This window comes from Pipistrellus hanaki (genome assembly GCF_964339955.1).
Source record: "Pipistrellus hanaki genome assembly, chromosome: 12".
Taxonomy (NCBI): domain Eukaryota; kingdom Metazoa; phylum Chordata; class Mammalia; order Chiroptera; family Vespertilionidae; genus Pipistrellus; species Pipistrellus hanaki.
Genome location: NC_140514.1, coordinates 36,147,843 through 36,172,804, shown reverse-complemented (window position 1 = coordinate 36,172,804; position 24,962 = coordinate 36,147,843). Strand labels below are relative to the sequence as shown.

Sequence of the window (24,962 nt, the reverse complement as noted above, 5' to 3'; positions counted from 1 at the left end):
TGTACATTTTTTAAAGTACATTTTTGTTGATTTCAGAGAGAAACATCAATGATGAGAGAGAATCATTGATAAGTTGCCTCCTGCAAGCCCCCTACTGAGGATTGAGTCGGCTAAGGCAACCCAGGCTTGTGTCCTTGATCCGAATGGAACCTGGAACCCTTCAGTCCACAGGCTGACGCTCTATTCACTGAGCCAAACCAGCGAGGGCCCTGTATACATTTTGTAATGACCACCAAGACAGGGGTTCCGATCCGGTGGGAAAGAGAACCGGCTCATTTTTGCCCCCTGTATTTTACAAAAGTACCTCTTAGCGAAGTATTGAAAAAAAAAAAAAATAAAGAACTTGTCCTTCACCAGGGACAATCTAGGGAGCTGCTTTTTTCGAGACTCATTTTGCGGGATCAATGGGAGTGTAGTAGGAATCCGGGCCCTGGGAAGAGTTTCAGTGAAAAGCAAAAAAAAAAAAAAAATGAACAAAGCTTTGGTAACGAACAATTTTTTTCTAGTTCAATACGCTCAACTTAGATTTCTTGGCCGTACACAAATCCAGAAAAAGGTGCCCAGCACCGCACCCCCAATTCCTTCCACGACGCTGGCCAGCAGCACGGAAGGGGGCGGGGCCAGCAGCGTGAGGTCATCGCTGCGCGCCGCCGCCGCCGCGGGCAGAGGCGGTGCCGCGCTGACGTCATCGCCGCCCGACCGCTTTCCGGAAGACGGAGTGGCAGGCCAGCGAGGTACTATTGGAAGCTGGGGTTTGCGTTTTTTTTCCCCCTCGTGCTCTCCTTAAGCCTTCCTCTCTTGTCCTGGATGTCACCCTCCCGCTGGCTGCGGGGAGCGAGGCCGGGCCCCGCAGCCCCCCGCGAAGGCGAGCGCGCTCTCCTGAGCGTGGGGGACGGCGTGGGGGACCCTCGGCCCCATCGCTGGTCCCGGGGCCGCTGCTTGTAGGTCCTGGCCTACCGGGCTCCCTCGCGTCTCTTTCGGTCCAGCCTTTCGCTTTTTATATGCTTTCTTAGCTCCGCCTCCCAAATATTGGAAGGTGGAGAGTTTCAGAACACAGGACTTCACCATGGATGTTCGGCTGCCTTCGATCCTCGTTTGAGGAAAGAAGGCAAAGGGCAGAGCTGTCGGGGGGAGTAGCTTTCCTGAGACGACAGGCTGATTCCGACCTTCCGTTGAAATCTGTAGTGGATACTCTCAAGAAAATGGTTGTCCTTCATGGCCCAGGGACGTTCAGTGTAATTCAGACTTCCGTTCGCTGTTCGAAAAGACCTTTGACGCCGTCCTGTGTGTTGACGGATGCTCAGTTTGGTTTGATGAAGGTGTATCTCCCAGTGGGAAGTTTGCTACCCACAACATAACCTGTTGGGGCTGGTCTGAGAGTAGATGGAACCGAGATGTTAACCGTTATGTTGAGGCTGGATCTAAAAAATAATTAGATAACCCCTATTGAAGTTCAGAGAACCGTTTGTGATGGTTTGAAGGGATAGATCTCATTGTTTTGTTGGAAGATAAAATAACGACAGTGAGGAAAAGGGTTTTTCAAAGTAAAACAATTCTCAGTAAAAAGAGGTGATAGCTGGTTTTAAATAGCTGTGTTGTGTTTACAGTTGAGAAATGATGGTTTCTCTTGACCTTTTACATTGCTTTTTTTTTTTTTTTTTAAAATATCTTTATTGATTTCATAGAGGGAGAGAAAGGGAGAGAGAGAGAAAAACATGAATGTGAGGGAAACATGGATTGGTTGCTTTCCACTTGCACCCGAACCAGGGATGGAGCCTGCAACCCGGGAATCAAAACTGGCAACCTTTCAGTGCGCTGGAGGGGCGCTCAACCAACTGAGCCACACGGCCAGGGCATGATTACTTTAGAGCAGTGTTTTTCAACCTTTTTTGGGCAAAGGCACACTTGTTTCATGAAAAAAATCACGAGGCACACCACCATTAGAAAATGTTAAAAAATTTAACTCTGTGCCTATATTGACTATATATAAAGTAATTCTCTTGAATAGGAATCAAATAAACACAAAGAAAGTATTTTATAATTACTTTATTATGAAATATTAAGTAAACAGAATAGTGAAAAATTATAAAATTCTTGTCTTGTCTTCACCTACGGCACACCAGGCAACATCTCGCGGCACACTAGTGTGCCGCGGAACAGCGGTTGAAAAACGCTGCTTTAGAGATGAGAAAATGTAATAAGCAAATTTCATGGTTTTCGAAGGCAATTTTGCAGGTTTATAATTTTGAAAACACTTCAAATTAAACATTAGAATTAAACAATATATAATAAGTAACTTCGTTGTAATCTGATGTGATTATTCATTCAGTCTCCAGCAACTTCTTTATAATTTATTTCTTATTCTGTTGTCAGGCTTTGTGATACATTTTTTAGAGGTTAACATATTTAAAAAAAAGAAGCCTATTTTTTTCGCAGTAAAATCTTGCCAGGAGAATTACAGTTAACACTAACATGGACTGACTGCCAAAGATAGTATTTATTGAGAGATTGTTGTATGTACATTGCACTATTATTTTCTAAGATAATGCAATGCAACAAAATCATTACAGTAATAGAATTCTGGTGCAACAGCTGCAGAAATCTCTCTAGTTCCAAAAATATTTAGATATTGGCTTTGGTCTCTCACTTAATTCATAATTATGTGTAACTATGCTTGGCATAGGGATGGAAGCAGTCCCAGAATGTACATTATATTTCTTTTTGATCCATGTGGTAACTTGCTAATATTTATAAGTCCAAATTCAAATATGATACTAAGATTCTCCAAAATTTGATTCCAGTTTACTTTCATTGGTTTTAGTCAGTTAACAAATAGTTACTAAATACCTAAGGTGTGGCAAGAAATTATATTAGTCATGTGGAAATACAAATATCATGCCACATGAATCCTACCTTGAAGGAATAGGCTAGTGCAGTGGTTGGCAAACTCATTAGTCAACAGAGCCAAATATCAACAGTATAATGATTGAAATTTCTTTTGAGAGCCAAATTTTTTAAACTTAAACTTCTTCTAACACCACTTCTTCAAAATAGACTTGCCAGGCTGTGGTATTTTGTAGAAGAACCACACTCAAGGGGCCAAAAAGCCTCATGTGGCTCGAGAGCCGCAGTTTGCCGACCACGGGGCTGGTGCAGTGGCATGATAGCCGCTAGTGGGAAAATAACCAGTGGAAAGTTCTGAGCAGGGTGATCTGATTCAGGTTTTTAACAGGATCACTCTGGCTATCTTAACAGATTGTTAGAGAGTAGGATAGGTGAAAGCCAGACTAATTACAAAGGTGTAATAAGCTATTATAATGATAATAGCTTCACAGGTGGAAAAAAGTGATTGGTGAGTGGCAGTTCAATATTGGATGTGTTTGTAGGTAAAACAGATTTGCTTATATTATAGTTTGAATGTGGATTGTAAGAGTAAGGTGATTGTCAAAAGTTTGGGCTTGAGCAACTAGAAGGGTGGAATTGCCATTCATTGGGAAGTGGAAAACTATGGGAGCATCAGGAAAGATTTGGAGTTCAGTTATGGCATATTAAGTTTGGATGTTGGTTAGTCATCCAAGTGGAGATGTTAAATAGGTAGTTAAGTCTGGGGTCCATTGGGGAGCTCATTGCCAGAAAAGAACATTGGCAGCTATTAGTATTTAAAATTGTGAAACTGGAGACAATCACCAAAGGTATGAATGTAAATAGAAACGAGAAGTACTAGAAGACCTGAGTCCTTAGGCATTTTAGACGCCATAGGTTTGATATGAAATAGCAAATGAGACATAATGAACTAGTGAGGGACAAGGACTCATTTTGAGGGTCCAGTGTTGTGGAATTCAGGGTGAAGTGTTTAGTTCAGTTTGTCAAGTTCAGCTGATGGATCAAGTGAAATGGATTTATTAAGAAACATAAGGAGTATTGTTTATGGATCTATATGAAAACTAAGTCTGGAGAACCTTGTGAGCAAAGAGGAAGAAGAAACTTACTGATTTCAGAGTGGAAGGAAGAGGAAGAGAGAGAGAGAGAAACATCGATGATGAGAGAATCATTGATCGGTTCCCTACTGGGTGCCCCACAATGAGGATCGAGCTGCAGCCTGGGCATGTGCCCCGACTGGAATCGAACTGTGACCTCCTGGTTCCTAGGTTGACGCTTAACTACAGAGCCATGCTGGTTAGGTGAGACTACTTCTCTTTGGAGATTTGGGAACCTTTATAGAGGAGCATGCATTTGGTTGGGTTTTAAAGAATTAACAGGTTTTATTAAGCCCAGAAAATAGGGGAGCATTCCAAGCAGAGGAAAAAGCTTCACTTCTCTCCCTTTAAGACCTTTACCTCCCAGTCAGCTGTTTTAAAGGTTCTTTTGTACCTCCTTAGCTTTCCTCTGTGCCTCCTATCAATTCCTCATTCTGGGCAACCATTCTTCTAGGCCTACTGAACATTGCTTAAGAAATTCACAATTCATATATACTAGTTAGCCTTAACTGAGTCATCTCAGTTGCCTGACCTCACTTGGGTCCTCTCTCAGTGTCCTGACAATTCCTTTATTTACCCCTGTTCTTTTCTATCTGTGAAGAAGCCTGGTAGCAAAAAAAGTAATTCATTTAAAATATGGGATTGGAAGAGAGTTCTGTAAATACATTGGATCATTAGAAAGATAAGTGGATCCTAGAGCAAATTAAGCCTGAAACATGGCTGGACCCCAAAATGACAAAATTGAAACTATCCTACTTTGAACACGTCTTGAGAAGGCAAGATTCTTTGGAAAAGACAATAACGTTGGAAAAGTAGGAGGGAACAGGAAAAGAGGAAGATCAAACATGAGATGGATTGACTCCATAAACGAGTTGATAGGAACTGAGAAGGGCTAATGGGGACAGGACATTGTGGACATCTCCCATTCATAGGGTCCCCAGGGGTTGGAGCATTGAGAAAACTTACATGCATATTCAAGTATGCTTCCACACTCGTATATTTTTTTTCTTAAAGATAGATTTATATCTTATTCTTCAATTTTTGTTCACTTCAATATATCTCAGGACTCTGAGCTCTACTTCATATTTTTTCAATGCTGCAGAGTTTCTATTGAATGAGTATATCATAATTTATTCAACTTGTTCTTGTTAATGGGCACATAGGTTGTACCCCACTTTAAAGTCTTAAAAAGTGTTGCAGTGAATGTCATTGAACATTACATTGTGTGAAAATATATATTTTGAGGAGTAAAATTATGGGGGTCAATGAATTTGTATATATATAATTTTGAAGCATAGTGCCAAATTGCCTCACGGAAATGCTCAGCTTACACTCCAATTAATAGTGAACGAGTGTTTGTTTCTCCTCACCTTTGCCCATACTAGGTACTATCAATCTTTTTAATTTTTGCTTGTTTGACATGAAAAATAGCATCTTGTTTTGTTGATTTATGCTTCTTTAATTAGGAGTTAGATTGAATAACTTCATGCTTATTAGTCATCTGGATTCCTTTATTTGTGAACTGCAGGTTTTCTTTGTTCATTTTTCTTTTGTGTTGTAGAGGTGTGTGTGTTTGTGTGGGTTTGTTAAATTGATTTGTAGAGGCTCCTTTTATCTCTGCTGCAAATATTTTCCCCTAGTTTTTCTTTTGACTAAACTTTATTGGTCTATTTATTTTCTAATACATACATTTTTATAAGAGCCAGGTAAAGATCTAAGACATTAGGATTTCTTTTAGGAGGAAATTTGTGACATTCTTAAAATAATTATAGTCACCCTGAAATGTCAGCTTTCGTTGGGAATGTTGGCAACACAAATCTCATTTGAAGCCACAGGCTCCGTCTTGTTTTAATAAGTTTTATTTAGCAACTGTTACAGATCTGGTAGTAACCCATCTTCCCCTCACCTTCAGTTATACTTGGAATTGAGATGAGATGTAACAGAGCTGCTTAGCATTCTAGAGCAGCGGTCCCCAATCTTTCGGACCTCATGGACCACAGGTAGTCCGCGGACCCCTGGTTGGCGACCACTCTTCTGGAGTATACTTCAGATTTAGGTTTCCCCTAATTTTTGAACTGAATTGTATTCTAAAAGTTAATTTGTGAGTTAGTTATCTAATTTCACTATATAATGTACATAGGTTTGTTATTCTTGTTCTCAAAGTGTAGTTACTTCATGAAGACTAGCTTTTTTAAAAATTATTTTTTTTAAGCAAATTCAAGATGTTATGCTATTTTACCCAGGGACATTTATGTAAGTTATTGATTTCAGAGAGGAATGGAGAGAGAGAGAAAGAAAGAAACATTGATAATGAGAGAGAATCATAGATTGGCTGCCTCCTACCTGCCCCATATTGAGGATCAAGCCCACAGCCTGGGCATGCATCTCTGCTGGGAACCGAACCATGACCTCCTGGTTCATAGGTCGATGCTCAGCCACTGAGCACCACTGGCTGGGCAACCCAGGGACATTCTTCTGACAAACTATAATGCTGTTTTCATAGGTGACAACATTATCAGTCATTTCTTGGTGTCATCTCATGTCTAACCTATGTTCATATTTCTTTCTCTCAAAAATATCTTTTTGCACTTGGTTTATTTGAATCAAACATTATCCATACCTTCCATTTGATTATTATATCTCCTAAGTTTCTTTTATCTTTTTATCTACCAATCTTCCCTTTTCTTTCTTTCTTTTTTTTTTTTTTCTTCATGCCATTTACTTGTTACAGAAACCAGGTCAATTATTCTACAGTGCATTTCTCATTTCAGATTTATCTTTTTGCTTTCTGGTGGTAACTTATTTTTCTGTCCTCCATATTTCCTGTAAAAGTTAGCTCTAAAGGCTCAATTAAATTCAGATTCAACTCTTTTGGGGAGTTGGAAATGAAACATAAGATGATGCTGTGTACATCATAGTCACATCAGGAGGTTCATAATATGTGTTTGTCAGACTTTTAGTAAAGTGAGGCTCTATCTATGTGTTTTGGTAGTGTTAGTCTCACCCCTCTGTTGTAAACTTCCTCATCATCCTTTTATTTGTTGGTGATCATTGTCTGAATCTATCATTTCATTAGGGGTTGTAAAACTGGCATTTTGGGGGGGGCGGGGGGGAGAAGTCATTTCTTTCACATTTGTTAGCCAGAATTTGAATCTAGTTTTATTACCCGGGAGCCTGACAATCAAGAATAACAAAGGTGCTGTGGGGAAATGCTGTCGACAGCACCTTGAAGTCTCAGGAGTAGACCTCTCTTTGCTGTAGTTCTGGTGGCTTAAAGGAGTGCGGTGGTCTTCTTGCCGTGTTAGCGTGGCTGGGCAGCCATCCCCAGCTATTCAGTAAACACCAATCTAGGTATTTAAAAAAAATATATATTTAATTGATTTTTACAGAGGAAGGGAGAGAGCTAGAGAGCTAGAAACGTCGATGAGAGAGAAACATCGACCAGCTGCCTCCTGCACACCCCCCACCGGGGATGTGCCCGCAACCAAGGTACATGCCCCTGACTGGAATCGAACTCGGGACCTTTCAGTCCGCAGACTGACGCTCTACCACTGAGCCAAACCAGTTTCAGCCAATCTAGGTATTTGTAGATGTAATTAAAATCCACAAGCAGTTGACTTTACATTGGGAAGATTGTTCTAGATAATTAAACTGAATTGAAGCAGAGCTGAGACCTCCTGACAGGAGAGAAATTCCACCTGTGGACAGCAGCTCCAGCTTGTAGCTGAGAGTTCCAGCATGCCCTTCCTGGAAGGCCTGTCCTGCAGATGTTGACTTACTTAGCCAGCTCCCACAAAAAAAACAATTTTTCGTAATAGATCTCTTCATATACTGGTTCCACTGCTGGTTGAACCCTGCCTCATATCAGCAACTCTCCTGACTCTTGTTCTCTGATAAAATGGGGTGGTAAGAATCAGAGGGTCTGCTTAGGGTTACCATATAATGAATTGCTCAGTCGGACCTTTGAGAGAGAGATGCGGAGCTGAGCATATGACAGGCTGGTCTGACCTCCCTGAAGTAACGAGTCAGGGGAAAGGGAGGTGGACGACTTCAGTTCTGTGCCCCTCCTTTTCTCCTGTGGGTGCTATGGCTTCCCTAACCGGTGACAGGAGGGAGAGGAGAGACAGCATTCCAGTACTCAGGAATGATCTATATAAGAGTAGAGGTTCAGTGCATGAAATTCGTGCATGGGGGTGTGTGTGTGTCACTCAGCCCAGCCTGCACCCTCTCCAATCTGGGACATCCCTTGCACAATCCAGGACTGCTGGCTCCCAAGCATTTGCTTGCCTTATTGCCCCTAACTGCTTCTGCCTGCCAGCGTGATCACCCTCTAACCACTTTCCTGCCAGCCTGATTGATGTCTAACTGCTCCCCTGTTGGCCTGATCGCCCCCAACTGCCCTCCCCTGCAGGCCTGGTCACCCCCAACTGCCCTCCTCTGCTGGCCTGATCACCTCTAACTGCCCTCCCTGCAGGCCTGATAGCCCCCATCTGCCCTCCATTTCAGGCCTGTTTGGCCCCAATTGCCCTCTCCTGCTGGCCTGATTGCCCACAACTGCCCTCCCCTGCTGGCCATCCTTTGGCAGCCATCTTGTCTCCACATGGGGGCAGCCATCTTTGACCACAGGGGTGTGGCCATCGTGTGTTGGAGTGAGGGGCAATTTGCATAGTACCTCTTTATTTTATTATATAACATTATATTTGATGTTAGAAGAAGTCATTTGAATTGGGGGAAAATTCTAATAATAAAATAACCTTTTTTTTTAAGACTCGTCTTGCCTTTTTTTTTTGTTAGTTAAAAGGTGAGTGGTTCAGTTCAGATTTAATGAGGGTAATTATTCTTACTTACTGCCTTGCTTTCAGTGTTCACCCTAACCCATTTTAACAATAAATAACTACATGTTTATTGGGGCTTAGGGACAGGGAATAATTACAGGAAAAATCTTCATTATGATTCTAAAGAGGGAGAATATTTTGTAATAGAAAAATTGAATGAAAAATGTACATTTAATTAAAGGCTTTAAAAAAATATATACTTGCAGTATTTGTTAAAAGCCAAAATACTTTATTAGAATATGCCTTCATTGAAATGTAATGATTATTTTTATTACAAATTTAACATGCTTTTTGAAGTAACAAAACTTAAACAATGAAGAATGGAGAGTTAAAAGAATGAGCTTGCCTTGAGCCTACTCCCTAATCCCTGCCCTTTCTCTGAGAGAATGTTTGTTTTTTTTTTATGTCTCCTTCAAATCTTTTCCTCCATAGCTACAGATACAGGTTTTGAAAAACAAATGGCACATACATTGTGTGTTATATAGATGTTCTGTGACATTTTTTCACCACTTCTCATTATGTGTTACTACATAGAGATTTACTTCTTTCTTTCTTTTTTACTGTGAACAATATTTTTTTAGTCATTTTTGTTTACAACTGAAGCAATGGGAATTCAAAATTAACATCCTTGCTGTGATATTCATATAGACATCAGAAAAAATTTCAACCTTGTGTTTCACTTTGTTCTGCTGGGCTTTATCCAAATGAACTTGCTTAATTATAATATTCTCTTGGATGGATGTGCTACAATTTAGTTAGCTATTTATGTATTGATGAATAGTTAGATTATTTCCAGGATTTTGTTATAGGTTATTTATTGAACACATGTTTATTGACTGTCAGGCTGTGCTAGTGAACACCCTCCCCACCCCCTAACCCCTAAATTCTGTTCTTATGTAATTACCATTCTTTGAGACAGACAGACAATAAATGAATTAAATATGTCAGATGTTAATTGAGGACTGTAAGGTAGAGGAGATAGGGAGTGTAGGGCCCAGGGGGTGGGGTGTAGTGCGCAGGGCATGCATTTTATTTTTTTATTATTATTTTAAAAATATATTTTATTGATTTTGTACAGAGAGGAAGAGAGAGAGAGTTAGAAACATCGATGAGAGAGAGTCATCGATCAGCTGCCTCTTGCACACCCCCTACTGGGGATATGCCTGCAACCAAGGTACATGCCCTTGACCGGAATCGAACCCGGGACCCTTCAGTCCCCAAGCCGACACTCTATCCATTGAGCCAAACTGGTTTTGGCACGGGCATGCATTTTAAAGAGGGTGTTCATGAAAGGCTTACCAATAGGTGACATTTGAGTAAAGATCTGGCAGGTAAAGTAATAAGCTATTGGCTGGGGAGGAGAGGAGGAACTGGACCTTCTAGGAAGGGGGAGAAGTACAAAGGCCCTAAGGTAGGGCAGGGCCTGCTGTGATGGGGAAGGGCAGTGATGTCGTCCTGGCTAGAGTGGAATGAGCCAGGGCTGGCGTGGGAGGAGCTGAGGGCACGGAAGGCTGCTGAGAGGGCAGATTGATTAGTCTGACCCCATTTGCTCTTTAGCTTCAAAAATTTATACTGTTGGATTGGCTGATAGGCATGCGCCTCTTTTGGTTTCCAGCATTACTGTGGACTTATATTTATGTTTCTTCATTTTGGAGGGGTGAGAGGCAAGTATGTGTTTTCAGTTAGCCTTTTGAAATAGGAAGTCATAAGTTTTCCCCCAGTGTTTTTCTTTTACCAGAGTTCTTTGTTTCTTTTTATTTTATATATCTTATTTTGTTAATCCTCACCCGAGCATTGTTTTTCCATTGATTTTTAGGGAGAGTGGAAGAGACAGGGAAAGAAAACAGCGATGTGAGAGAAACACATTGATTGGCTGCCTCCTGCACAAACCTGCACCCAAGCTGGGGAGGAGCCTGCAACCAAGGTACTTGCCCTTGACCGGAATCGAACACAGGACATTTTGGTCTTTTGACCAGTGCTCTACCCACTGAGCAACACTGGCTAGGGAAGTTCTTTGTTAAATTGCTGGTTGCATAGTAGTTAGATAATAACTTTACAGCATAAGAAGTAATAGTCAGGTGGGCTTCACTTTTTTTTTTTTTTTAATGAATGCAGATATCTCTAGCATATACTAGTATACTTGTTGAATAGAAATGTGGATATATTATGACTAAATATTCAAATGGCACTTTTTAAACTTAAATAACATAGTCATAGCATTTAGAACAATAAGGGTCCTTTACAGATCATTAGACCATTTTATGGATGAGGTATTTGAGGCCTTAGAGAGATTCAGTAATTTATCTAAGGTGACAGAGTTTCAGTAATTTATCTAAGGTGACAGAGTTAGTGATCAAGCAAGATAGAAAGCCCAAGTCTTTTTACTTCAATTGTGCTGTGCTGTTTTAAACATTTTTGCTGTTCTCTTTAGCTATGTAATGAATGAAGTATTTTCAGCTAATAAAAAAACTGTTTTAAAACATAAGATATGTATGTATGGCTTAGAATTGCTTCTGAAATTTGGCTTTAGATTCCATATGAAATACACTAATGTGGATTTTTCATTTTCTCCCATAGATATTAAGTATTGTTATATAAATGTGAATTTTAAAAGAATGGGCTGTCAAAGTATGCTCTAGCCTAAATGAAAACCATATAGTTTATTTCTCTCAAGTTTCCTCTTTTCTGCTTTATGTGATTTATGGGCTCATTGAGTTTCTTCTTAATATTTTAAAGAAGCTTAAGGGATATGTATATAGGCTTGAAAATGGTTTTAGTGATAAATAATCTTAAGATATTTCAGACTTAGCTTTTCTCATTTTTTAGTTTAATATACCATGCTGCTAGATCAACACCTAGGTTGGAAGGACTAAAATATGTATTTTTGAAAATAAAAAGAGCTTATTATTTTTTTAGCAAGCGTTAGGGGATATACTTATCACACTTTCATTGCTTTGCTTGGTCTTGAACTTTGACAGGAAGTTTTTTAAATCTAGGATTTTGATTATTGATATTCTGTGTTCGGTAGTCATGTCTTTATTTCGTGAAAAGCACTCAGACTTTGATGTGCAGCTTTAGTGAAGTTGGGTGGGTCTGTCCCCTGCTCTCCACTCCCTCCCCCTTCCCAAGCAACTTAAGAAGAGGGGAAGTTTGTAGTTGCTCTAGAATTATATTCTAAGATTTGTTTAATTATCTTCAGGTTTTAACTCTTAGCATTTTTGAAGTACATGGTATGACCTATTGATTTTTTTTTAAACCTAAAGTACAATCTCTGTCTCTACTGTGAGTTCTAAGAATTTACTTTTCCCCCCCAGTAGGTCAGAATGGCAGAGGAAGAAATTAATGAAGACTACCCAGCAGAAATCCATGAGTATCTGTCAGCATTTGAGAATTCCATTGGGGCCGTAGATGACATGCTGAAGACTATGATGTCTGTTTCTAGAAATGAGTTGTTGCAGAAGGTACTCACAGTGTTGTGCTAAGAAACAGGTTCATGATATATGCATGCTCCTTTCCTCCTTTATTTCCATTTTATAAGTGTTTGGGTATTTTTAGGGGATAAAAACAAAACTCCAACCTTCGGAAATACCTCTTAACTATATTTTTATTTTGACTTGGTTTTGGAAACCAAAAGGAACACTCACAGCATTCTTTCCCACAGACTCCATCTTTGACCTTTTAAGTATTACAATGATGTTATCAGGGTTTCTGGAAACCCTATAGGACAAAAAGAGTAAATTGACTTTGACAGTCTAAAACAAATCTCATTATGTTTCTTCTGTCTTTGGTATTGCCTAAGCATTTTAGCCTGCTTCTTATACATAAATGCATCATGTACTATGTTTATATTGATAAATTACTTTTGACATACAAAGCCCAGATCATAACTCCAGAAATTAAAATAATTCAAAAGAATTTTTCTTGGATTATACACATTCCTTGTCTAACTAAAGATGATACTCTGAATTGAAAAATTTTGGGCAAAAATCACTGGTTAATAAACCTTTTTCTTTTTGCAAATTATTTCCAGATCATTTGGTTATTGGATTATAAAACGTGAAAAAGACATTTCTTGGAAACATTGTGCTAGGTAAAAATTTAAAATATGTGATGGTTCTCAAAGTTTGAATTTATTTTCTCTTTCTTTCTAATAGTTGGACCCGCTTGAACAAGCAAAAGTGGATTTAGTTTCTGCTTACACATTAAATTCAATGTTTTGGGGTATGTATATTACTTTCGAGTTAATTACAAGACAAATTATTTATTGAGTCAAGGGTGATTTATTTTTTTTATTTTTATTTTTTTTGTATCACAAAGAATTTTATTTTATTTATTTATTATTATTTTTTTTAATATATTTTATTGATTTTTTTACAGAGAGGAAGGGAGAGAGATAGAGAGCTAGAAACGTCGATGAGAGAGAAACATCGACCAGCTGCCTCCTGCACACTCCCCACCGGGGATGTGCCCTCAACCAAGGTACATGCTCTTGACCAGAATCGAACCCAGAACCTTTCAGTCCGCAGGCCGATGCTCTACCACTGAGCCAAACCGGTTTCGGCAAGGGTGATTTATTTTTTAAATGCTAGCACTTTATATATAATTATACTTTATGACAATTTTAATAGTCAGATACAGTATGTATTTCTTTTAAATAAAAATGCCATATGCTCATGAGCCACACATATTTATTATTACATAGAAGTTGAATAATTTAAGATTTAGTCAGTTATTTGTGTGACATTTGTTTCTTTAATTAATGCTCTTCATTAATATATACATCATTTTATCTCATTAATCTTTCTCTTGCAGTTTATTTGTCAACTCAGGGAGTTAATCCTAAGGAACACCCAGTAAAGCAGGAATTGGTAAGATTGCAGAGGATTTCTTTTTACTTTACATGGTTGTTTGTTGTGGTATTCCTGAAGTTAAAGTTATAGTACCTTTATCACACTAATTGCAGAGAATAAAATTATTCAGAGTTGAAATTATAAAAGTTAGTCCAGATTTCAGCATGTTTTTAGTTATTCCTTTTCTTAACTTTGTCAGAGAATTGGTGCTCCATATATATTATAATATATATATCTCTGGATGAAAAAAATATGTTATGATTCTAGTAATTATTTATAACTTCATATTATTTTGCCTATAAATTCTTGAAATCTTGTTCATCTCTACAACTGCCTTTTTTTTTAAACTCTTACACAATTCTTAAAAGTATATTCTAGTTGATTTACTAGCAAAGACGGGAAAGTTTCTCCCCCACCTTTTCAATTCTTCCATTAATTCATTTTCTCAGCAGTAAAGAATCCAGTTCAGCAACAAAGCTAAAAGCTTTTTTGGCACCAGTTGTATGTGTACTGTCCAGTAATTCTGCATTAGTGACATATTTACAACCTGTAATAAATCTTCTAGGTTTGTCTTTGTATTCCATTTAGATGTATAAGTACTGTATATAAGGTCTGGTATCTTAGAGGTTTTGCTGACTTCAAAAATTAAATCATTCAATTTAAAAGAGAAAAATCAGAAATCAAACTATGGTTACCTTCTTGACTTCCTTTTATGAATAAGAATATTAATTTATTCTTTGTGTTTATAAAATATAAAGTAAATATAAATGTGAATACACTTGACATTGTATGATTGTCCTTAAGTCTTATGGTAGTTGATATATATGCTTTACTAAGTTATATATAACATATATATCAACTACAGTAAAGTACATGGTCATTTACTTTTAAAAAAATGAATAAACCAGATCTGTTGTCTTCATTTTGTTAATGTCTGGACTAGAATATTTTTTTTTAAAGTTCTTGAGGGAAAATAAATTTATTTTTAAAAATAGAAATTGTGAAAAAATACCAAAGGCAAAATATAAAGCAATATGATACACAGATCTTGATCTGAGCAGATATTGGCTTTAAAAAGAAGTATTTCCTAACTGGTTTGGCTCAGTGGATAAAGTGTCAGCCTGCAGACTCAAGGTCCCAGGTCTGGTTCCAGTCAAGGGCATGTACCTTGGTTGCGGGCACATACCCAGTAGGGGAGTGTGCAGGAGGCAGCTGATCAATGTTTCTCTCTCACTGATGCTTCTAACTCTCTATCTCTCTCCCTTCCTTTCTGTAAAAAACCAATAAAATATATATTTTTTTAAAAAGTATGCATTTTACCATCTGTTTTCAACCCTCTACTATGGACTATACCTTTATAAAATTTCTCTTTTTCTTTTAACACCAAGTTATTTGGAGAATTAAGTTATTTGGTTCTGTCATTGGAAAAATATAAAATCATCTGTCTTCTTTCTCTCTCAGAACCCACTTTTTGGAGGAGTACATTCACATATGGTCAAGGGCTGACAATATATAACCTTTTATCCTTCTATGGCCTTGTGGCAGACATCACTAATTGATCATAGAGTTAGTGTGTGCAAGTTATATCATGAATGGGAAAGGCATTGAAACTGGTGAATTTATTCGTTCAACAAATGCTTGAGTGCCTGGGAAGAGCCAGGGATTATTTTTGAGTGAGGTGGTTCCTCAGTGAATAGAGCTCATGAATATCCTTCTCCTGTGGCAGATGTCAGCCTAGGGAGTGGAAAGAGACAAACAATTAACATAAACAAGCAAATATTAAATATATGTTAATACACGATATATTAGGGGATAAATAATATATATTATGGGAAGAAATTAAAAATAGCACCAGGCTAGACTTTGGCTTTTATTCTCAGAGAAGTCGGGGCCATGAGAGGGTTTTGAGCTGAGTTGTCAGTCTTTTAAAAAAATTCCATGGTTCTGCATTTTTCTGTGTCAGAAAAACAAAACTCCCAACTTATGTCACTGTTTTGATTATTTTCATGAAACATGCTTTTTAAAAAATATATTATTGATTTTTTTACAGAGGAAGAGAGAGAGAGAGAGAGAGAGTTAGAAACATCTGTCAGCTGCCTCCTGCACACCCCCTACTGGGTTTGTGCCCGCAACCAAGGTACATGCCCTTGACGGGAATCGAACCCAGGACCTTTCAGTCCACAGGCCGACGCTCTATCCACAAAGCCAAACCGGTTTCGGCTGCTTGGAGCGTTTAGTTTGTATGTTGCAAGTATATGAGGTCTCTATTTTAGATTATAGACTTTAGGTAAATAAGAGCTATTATGTGGATTTAGGTTAATGCTAAATCTAAGACTATAACTACATATAAACACTACAGTGTTTATCTCTGGAGTGATGTCAGTACAATTTCTCCTCTTTTGAAACGACTTTGTAATGCCTGTGTTTCCCTAGTGTCAGCTCCAGGAGAGCACTGCATGTTTATCCTGTTCTCATGCACTTGCTAGCTCTACCCCCTCATAGATAAGTAGGTGTCAATTGAGTGTAACTGAGGTACAGTATAAAAACCCATTGGTAGTGAACAGCTTAGTAAATCTGTTGCCTTTTTCTCTCTTTCTCTTTAAGGAAAGAATCAGAGTATACATGAACAGAGTCAAGGAAATAACTGACAAGAAGAAGGCTGCCAAGCTGGACAAAGGTGCAGCGTCAAGATTTGTGAAAAATGCCCTCTGGGAACCAAAACCTAAAAATGCATCCAAAGTTGCCAGTAAAGGGAAAAGCAAAAAATAACCTTCTGGTTTTGATGTACACACGTTCAAAAAGTACATCGTTTTTATTGTGTAACACAAAATAGATGGTGATTATGTGGCAATGCAAGGTTTTAATGTATTCCTTATTGAATTCATATATAAAATTTACATTTGAATTTGTAACGCTAAATACATTTCCCCCCAGAAAGATGAAGTTATCTTTATTGATTTTCCTATAGTGTACTGTGAGGTTTTTAACATTGTGGTATATTTTATATTTATAGTTTACCATCTCTCTTGACAGGACTCTTGTTTCCTTATATAGGTCAACCTTTCAAGTACTATTTTATAAGCAACTATGAAATTTAAGTTAAATGTTCTCTGTAAACATTTGTCTATTTTAAATGAATAATGACTTTATGAAGTATGCTTTCTGAAGTCTGAAGTTATAAATACATCTGTTTTCACTATATACAAGAAAAAGTGAAATGACTTAAATGTGTTTTTTTTTTTATGTGTAGTTATTTCATCATGTTTTCATGATTTGGGCAATTGCTTCTTTTGATATTTGAAGTGTGAATTTAAGACTTTAAGGTTATACTTTAACTTTTGGCACTCTGCCTATATGTCCCATTTGAAGTAAAATATATTCTCATTAATTGTAGATGGGAAATGAAGTTGTAATTGATGGCTGAATTTGGGCATAATGGCTACATCCTATCAATAAAGGATGTAAGTGTTGTGTAGCTGACCCGTTTATTCTTCTCTTTTTGAGTAAACTTGCCCTTGAAAGTGGGAAAATAAGTTTTAGAAATCATTAGGAATAAAGACATTCATGAGTTTTGTTCCTGATGTATAGTGCCCACAGTTCTATCGGTCTCACTTTTCATGTTTGATTACATGAGTTTGAGGCCATGTCAAGTACATAAAAGCATTTTGGAACAACTTTCTATGTTAACTTCCACTTAAGCAGAGGAGAAAGCTAAAATTACATTTTGTGTTTATATTCTGATTTATTTTATTGAAATATTTGTTATAGATAACTCTAATATTAAAATTATTTTTATGGCTAAGCCTATGAATTTTAATTATATTCCCTTAATGTTTTCAGTCTTCGAATCCACATCATGTATAGGAATGCCAAATACAGTAAAGTACTTTAATTTGTGAAAAAGAAGTTGTTAAAATTTTCTGTGTGATTAATTTTCCATAAGTAACCTTGAATAAATGGATTTCTTGATTTATGGTAGCAGATATTGGAAATGGTCTTAAAAACTAATGGGTTTTGTAAAGCATGTTGAACTCTTTCTGTGACATGAAGAGGAAGTCCCTGATAGATACAGAGTCTTCTGGCTCAGATGTCAGACAGTTTTTGAAGTGGGAGAACATTTATAGTTATTTCATTTTTTCTCTTTCATTGACATTTTTGGCTTATTTTTAAACTTTTTATGAAAGATATGTGTTATTAAAATTAAGTGCAGTGTACATGCCTTATTTATTGCAAAGAAATTTTATAACTTGCATTTCTGTATGTTTCTAATTTCATTAAGAAAAAAATACACAATTGTAGAAAATCATTAGCCAAATTATAGGTTTAGTAAATGTCCAACTTTATATTCTGTTAAATTGGAGATTCTTGGTGAATAATTTTTTCAGTGTTTCCTAGTAGAAATAGAAACCAGTTTGAGCTCTGCCCTTGTGGCTCAGTTGGGTGGAGCATTGTCCCATACACAAAAGGTCACGGGGTTCAATTTCAGGTCAGGGCACATACCTCGGTATCAGGTTTGATCCTTGGTCAGGGTGCTTACCAGAGTGTGTATGGGAGGTTACTGATCCATGTTTTTTTCTTTTACATCAATATTTCTCTCCCTCTCCTTCCCTCTCTCAAACCAATAAAAACATCCTCAGGTGAGGATTAAAGAAAACAGTTTGATTATATCTCACTTTATTTCATATAATTTTAAATACTTGGCACATAAAAAGGAGCTGAATGGTAGTAGTGCATTGGGTTGCTTATTTGTTTATTCACTTCACATATAGTTACTGATATTTCCATTGCCAAACACTGCTGGGTTTTAAATAAGACGATTTCAGCCTTTGTTCTGTTTTTGTAAAGTGTTTGAAAAAAGGAGTCTTTTTGTTCAATTCAGATTTTCAGTTACTGGAAAATAATGACAAATTGTGCTCATTAACCTTTGTCAGAACCATAAAGGGTGAGGGGTTGATCTCGTTGCCTCTGGTACTGTTATTGTTAACACGGTTTGTTCCAAATGGCCGTCTGCTCTAAGTTTAGATGTTAATTACACCTTTTATTAATCTTGGGAATTAATAAGTTGGGGAGGTTATAGCAATAGATGTTTTTAAGGCTAGAATTATAGGCTATTAATCTAATACTAAATAATGAGATTTTGTCTTTTAATATTATTTTAAGTACAATTTTCTTGTTCATAGTTGCAGGATGAGAATTCATTTTAGTAAAGTAGAATATGTTAAGAGGAAAATCGAAGCTTGAGTTATGGTTTACATTCCTGGAATTAGGAGGTTATGGCAAATTGATTGGTTTTTAAAATACCCTATAGATTAAAAAATTGTTCTACTTAGCTGTTAGGAGTGGGTTGGCGTTATTTCTAAATAAGGCTTTGAAGATTCGCTACAAATGTAGCCAGGAAATGCTTCAAAACTGAACCATGCATTGAAGACAGATACTGTTTCCTTTCTAAAAAAATGTTTTTATTGATTTCAGAGAGGTAGGGAGAGAGGGAGAGATATAGGAACATCAATGATGAGAGAGAATCATTGATTGGTTGCCTCCTGCATACCCCACATTGGACTGAGCCCACAACTCGGACATGTACGTATCCTGGTGGGGAATTGAACTGTGACCTCCTGGTTCGTGGGTTGATGCTCAACCACTGAGCCTTGCTGGCCAGACCAGATACTGTTTTCTTAAGTACCATAGGTCATTGAAATATAAGATGTTTTAGGAATCACTCAGTTATGATACATTTAAACTAATTTTATGCAAAAACTATCACATTTTGGCTTTACAAAGTGATATTAACTAAGATTTGAACAGTGATTCTGATTCTTATGTAATTGCTAAGTTTGATGTGTAAAGGGGAAGAAAAAAGCACTGTCATCTCATTTTTCCCTCCTTAGCATACTTACTAAACTTGCTCAGATAAATTCAGTGGCTCTCGGACCAAATGAGCTTGGTAGCATGCACAGTTGTTGTTTTTATCACTTGCAGTCTCATCTATATAAATGTGGTGTGCTTTCCCAATAAAAACATTTCCTTTCCTCTATATCCTCGTCTAAAAGTCTTTCGTTCAGAAATACAAACCATATTTTGTTTATTTTATATTAATATTTCAGTTGTCTATCACAATTATGGGGAAAAGTGTACAGGTTTTATTATAGAATTCTGTAGACTTGTTCTTCATTAATTCGCTATATATTGCTTGTATAAGTTCAAGGAAATGCTTAGTATGTGTTCAGTTTGCAGATTTGTTCTCTTACCAGAGTGAGCTGTCATAGACCCGCCACTCCGTGTGCCTTTTTAAAGTGTTTTACTGCATATTTTTTAATATAACCTGGGAGGTAGTACAGCTATCCAGAAAAGGAGACAGTTATCGTGATACCTATTGCCCATTGAGGCTTAATTTTAATTCCTCCTCACAAAAGCCCAAACCCAAACTGTCCTGACTGTATTACTCCTCTGCTCACAAAGGGTTGAAAAAACGCCAGTTCCCGCCACCCACCTCCCCCATCCTTGAATCGAGCAAATGTACCACGGCAGAATAGCTGCATGCAAGTTGTCTATTTTGTAAAGTGATATATTTCAGACAGTATACAACATTTGATGGTGGGAAAAATCAGCTTTTATAAATGAAACATTTAAGAGACTCTCTATTACTTGCTTTCAGTTTAGTGTTGCCTGTAAGGCATACCATTTCGGTTTGGCAGCCACAATAAATGACGGAGGGAAATGGGAGATGATAATTCAACATTTCAAGATGCTTCTGCTGAAATGAATGTAGACCTACCCAGGGCCTGAATGTAAAGTTGATAGTAATACAGTATTTTAAAGCCAAGCACCCAGGAAATTCATGGTGATAAGATCTGAATAAGATGTTTAGGAAAAATAGAGAAGAATACCTTCCATTCCTTGTTATAGTACACAGTTTGCTATAGTACACCATAACAAGGAGTCATCTCTGATGTGTTACACTGTGGACTACCTACAGATCATGTTGTAATGTATCTGGCTAATATTGTCTCATTTAGTGATCTTGGCGCTCTCAATAATGCATTTCTTAACTTATTTAAACTGAATTCATTTGATACCCTATTTCTGATACTGTATTATTTTTTCCCTTAAGAAATAAATTATTATTAAAAGAATATACCTGTATAATAGTTTCTGAGCTGACATTTGAGAGTTGTCACATTTACGAGTTATCACAGGGGCCTTAAGAGATTCATGGGGCATATAGTGTTTTGCAGTTTTGCCACGGCACATGTTAATTCCTGCTAAATTCCATGCTGGACAGCGTTACTCAGCCAATGAGTTAGCTAAGCTCAACTCTGAGCATCCACAGTTTTTTTTTTTTTTTTTTTTTTTTTTTTCTCTCACTTGCAGACTCATTTATTCACCCATTCATTCAAATGAGTGTTTATTGAGCTCCTCCTGTATTCCAGGAGGCATGGCAAATCCAGCAGTTATTCAAACAATATTCAGTGACTGGAAAATATCAAGCTTTATCATGTGCAAAATGGCTGCTATGGGTTGAATCATTCCCCTCTCCAAAAGTCCTAACACTCTGCCTTGTGAAGGAACCCTATTTAGAAGTAGGGTCTTGGCAGATATAGTTTGTGAAGGTGAGATCTTTAGGGTGGGCCCTAATCCAATATCATGGGTGTCCCTTATAAAAAGAGGGCAACTGAACAAGCACAGAGGGAGAACATATGAAGGTGAAGACAGATTGGTGATGCTTCTTTAAGCCAAGGCATGCCGAAGATTAAGCTGGGGCAGTGGCTGGCAAAATCATTAGTCAGCAGAGCCAAATATCAACAGGACAACGATTGAAATTTCTTTTGAACATCTGTAGTCGTGGCCGAGTGGTTAAGGCGATGGACTAGAAATTTCTTTTGAGAGCCACATTTTATAAACTTAAACTTCTTTCTACGCCACTTCTTCAAAATATACTCGCCTAGGCCGTGGTATTTTGTGGAAGAGCCACACTCAAGGGGCCAAAGAGCTGCATGTGGCTCGCAAGCTGCAGTTTGCCGACCACAGCCCTAGGGGAAAGGCATGGAACAGGTTCGGTCTCTCACAGCCCTCCAGGAGGAACCAGCCCGGCCAACTCTGTGATGTTAGACTCCTGTTCTCCAGAACTGTGAGACAATACCTTTCCATTGTGTAAGCCACCCGGTTTGTGGTACTTCATTTTGGCTGATACAGTGGCCATTAAATTAGAGGAGCGAAAAAGAAGAATAACTTGGGTGTGGAAGTATGTATAAGAAACTTTATGACACAAGATAAGAATGGAATCCTAAAGAAAACCAGAAACTTTGCCAACTTATCCAGGAGTAGTTTTGAATTTGAGCAAAGAGCTCAAGACTTAGACGTTAAGATGTCAAGGGTCTGTTCTTTTTAAGACAAAACATTCGGACCTCTAGCAGAGGTCAGTGACAATGGAGGGTGCCAACTTTAAGCTTTGTTTTCTGGGTTTGAAGAAACTAATTTCCCTGAGAGAAAGAAAACCCTGTCGAGTTTCCATGAAGAGTAGCTTTTCCCCAAGCCTGTATTATGTGCTGTGAGGTCTCTTCCTAATAAAATGCAGCAGTCAAGTTCAAATAATGGAAATAAATACGTAAAGTATTTGACATAAGTTGTACGTAATTTATGCTCTTGGATGAGGCCATACCACTTAAAAAATATCTCATATTGAATTCATCTGGATAGATTTAAAAAAAAATCTTATTTTTTTCAAATTTTTTATAGTGTGCTATTCAGTTTTCTATTTATTTTTAAAAATGTTTTTATTGATTTCAGAGAGATGGAAATACCAATGATGAGAGAGAATCATTGATTGGCTGGCTGCCTTCTGCACGCCCCACACGGGATTGAACCTGCAACCTGGGCATATGCCCTGACTGGAAATCGAACCATGACCTCCTGGTTCACAGGTGGATGCCCAACCATTGAGCCACACCAGCTGGGCCAGTTTCCTTCTTTTAAAGTTATGTATCGGAGAATTCAGAAGGGGGTTTCTCGCTGTTAATGATTTAGGCCCAGTGTAATTTTCTCTTCTAAAGGTTGCTTATTGGTTTTTGGTTGTTAGAATCCAGCAGTGGATTACACTGAGTATGAGAGTGTAAACAAAATTAACCTTGACAATGTAAAGAGCAGGGGGCATCCTCAGAGGGCAAAAAATGCAGACACCACACAACACCCACCGGTGGATGGATATGGTTGTAAAGGTCATAGCTATGTTATTCTTTTTAAATCTTCCATCAAAAGCTGGAAGGGGATTAGTATAAGTTAAACCCTCATTTTTAGGGTGTGGAGTCACCGTGAAATATCAGTGTCGGTATGCATTGAAGTAACTATCAGAATTAAAAACAAAAATGATGTAAAAGTGATAATCCCTCACATGAGCAGTGTAAGTGGGATCACCTTTTTTTTTTTTTTTTTTTTCATACATGTAATTTCTTTAGTAAAAAACATTTTTTTTCAGCCCTACCCAGTTTGGCTCAGTGGATAGAGCATCGGCCTGCGGACTGAAAGGTCTCAGGTTCGATTCTGGTCAAGGGCATGTACCTTGGTTCCTGGCACATCCCCCGTAGGGAGTGTGCAGGAGGCAGCTGATCAATGTTTCTCTATTCCTATCTTTTCCTCTCTTTAAAAAAGCAATAAAATATATTTTTTTAAAAAGAAATTTGTTCAAAGCAACAGTATGCCACCCAGATAACCCAGTGAATGCCAGTTATTTAGTTTTTGAAATGCTAGGTAATAAAATACTTCAGTGATGGGGAAATAACATAAAAATGCCAAGTGTAGTAGCAAAGATGTCATTGTCTAAAAAATACTATGTAAAAATGTCTGTAGGCATTTAATCATTTTCCGAAATTTGGGCCCAGTTTACTTTTTCATTTTAATTGTAGACAAGTTACATTCCAGAGATCGCCAGAAAGTGAGAATTCTTATTTGGAAGTGGCTCTCTTTCTAATCTGCTTTCCATGCTTTTTAGCTCTGGCTGGGCAGCTCATCAGATGGCCAGAGTGTCCTCCTGACACCAAGGGTTCAGGTTCCATCCCAGGTCAGGGCACAGACAAGAAGCAAGCAGTGAATACATAAATAGGTGGAACAACGAATCTCTCTCTCCCCTTCCTCTCCCTCTCTAAATCAATAAAAATTTTTTTGACTTCTTAATGTTATTTAATATAAGGTTAGACATTGTAAGAGGGTTATATGTAAGCGATAGTGTGTGTGATCTTTGCTTGAATGTCTTAAAACTGAATTGGAGGAGGGATTTTATTGTGCCTACTTTTCACAAAAAAGAGGCTCGTTCATAGCAAACATGCTTATATATTTTTTTCAAGATCAGTTTTCTCACCGCTATCTGACTAGACTATAATGGAAATTGATGGCTCAGGATCAGAAATGATATACTTCAGAAGTGTAGCTAAATGTAAAATCTTTAGAATTTGTCCTGAGAACAATTCAAACTAGGGTTTAAGGTGTTGGAATTCCTAGATTTTTATCTTATCAGCTTTTTAATTTGTAGAGAACACTAGTAAAGACTAAACGAATGGCGTTTTCTTAATTATGGACACTAACATGTTTATTTTAAATCACGTTGTTATTTGAAGTTACCCAGTGGCACTATGTCGCCTAAATGCATATCATTGGAAACCAGTTGCCTTCTGTATGTGCCCTGACTGGGAATGGAACCAGCAACTTTGTGGTGCACAGGATGACATTCAACCAACCGAGTTACTCCAGGTGGGCCCCTTGCATGTAATTTTAAATAAATTAATATACATTTTTTAAGAGCAGTTTTAGATTTCCAGTAGAAAGTACAGAGTTCCTGTACAGGCTACCCCCCGCCCCCCCCAACCTCTGCCACTTTCAACATCACTCTCCAGAGTAACATGCACAATTGGTGGACCTGCATTGACACATCATGATCGCTCAGAGCCATAGTTTACACTTTTTAAGTTGAAATATAATGGACGTAGGGTTCACTCTTGGTGTTGTACACTCTATGGGTGTGGACACATTTCACCACCATCATAGTGTCATACAGAAGTTTCACTAACCCCCAAGTCCTCTTTGCTATGCCTGTTCATCCCTCCTGCCTCCAAATCCTGACAACCACTGACTCCAGAGTTTTGCCTTTTCCAGAATGTGCAGATAGCCTTTGCAGATTGGCATTTGTTCACTTAGCAATATGCATTTAAGGTTCCTTCATGACTTTTCAGGGCTTTGCTAGCTCCTTCCTTTTTAGCACTGAATAATCTTCCATGTCAGGATGTACCACAGTTTATTTATCCATTTCCCTA

General features: G+C 37.8%; 1 protein-coding gene across 5 annotated transcripts; it reads left to right on the top strand.

The window, feature by feature from the left end:
- The first annotated feature begins 663 nt into the window (after positions 1-663).
- On the top strand, positions 664-19,749 carry C1D (C1D nuclear receptor corepressor). 5 transcript variants are annotated; one of them, XM_084900885.1, is made up of 6 exons: positions 695-734; positions 10,629-10,736; positions 12,127-12,273; positions 12,967-13,033; positions 13,625-13,680; positions 16,267-18,308. In XM_084900885.1, the coding sequence occupies exons 3-6, from the start codon at positions 12,136-12,138 to the stop codon at positions 16,429-16,431; spliced, it is 426 nt and encodes a 141-aa protein (XP_084757011.1). In that variant the 5' UTR covers positions 695-734; positions 10,629-10,736; positions 12,127-12,135; the 3' UTR covers positions 16,432-18,308. The 5 variants fall into 5 exon arrangements, with proteins under 5 accessions (XP_084757009.1, XP_084757010.1, XP_084757011.1 ...); XM_084900886.1 differs by having other exon boundaries at positions 714-734; positions 12,130-12,273; XM_084900883.1 differs by lacking the exon at positions 10,629-10,736 and having other exon boundaries at positions 664-734; positions 12,130-12,273.
- Positions 19,750-24,962: the final 5,213 nt, after the last annotated feature.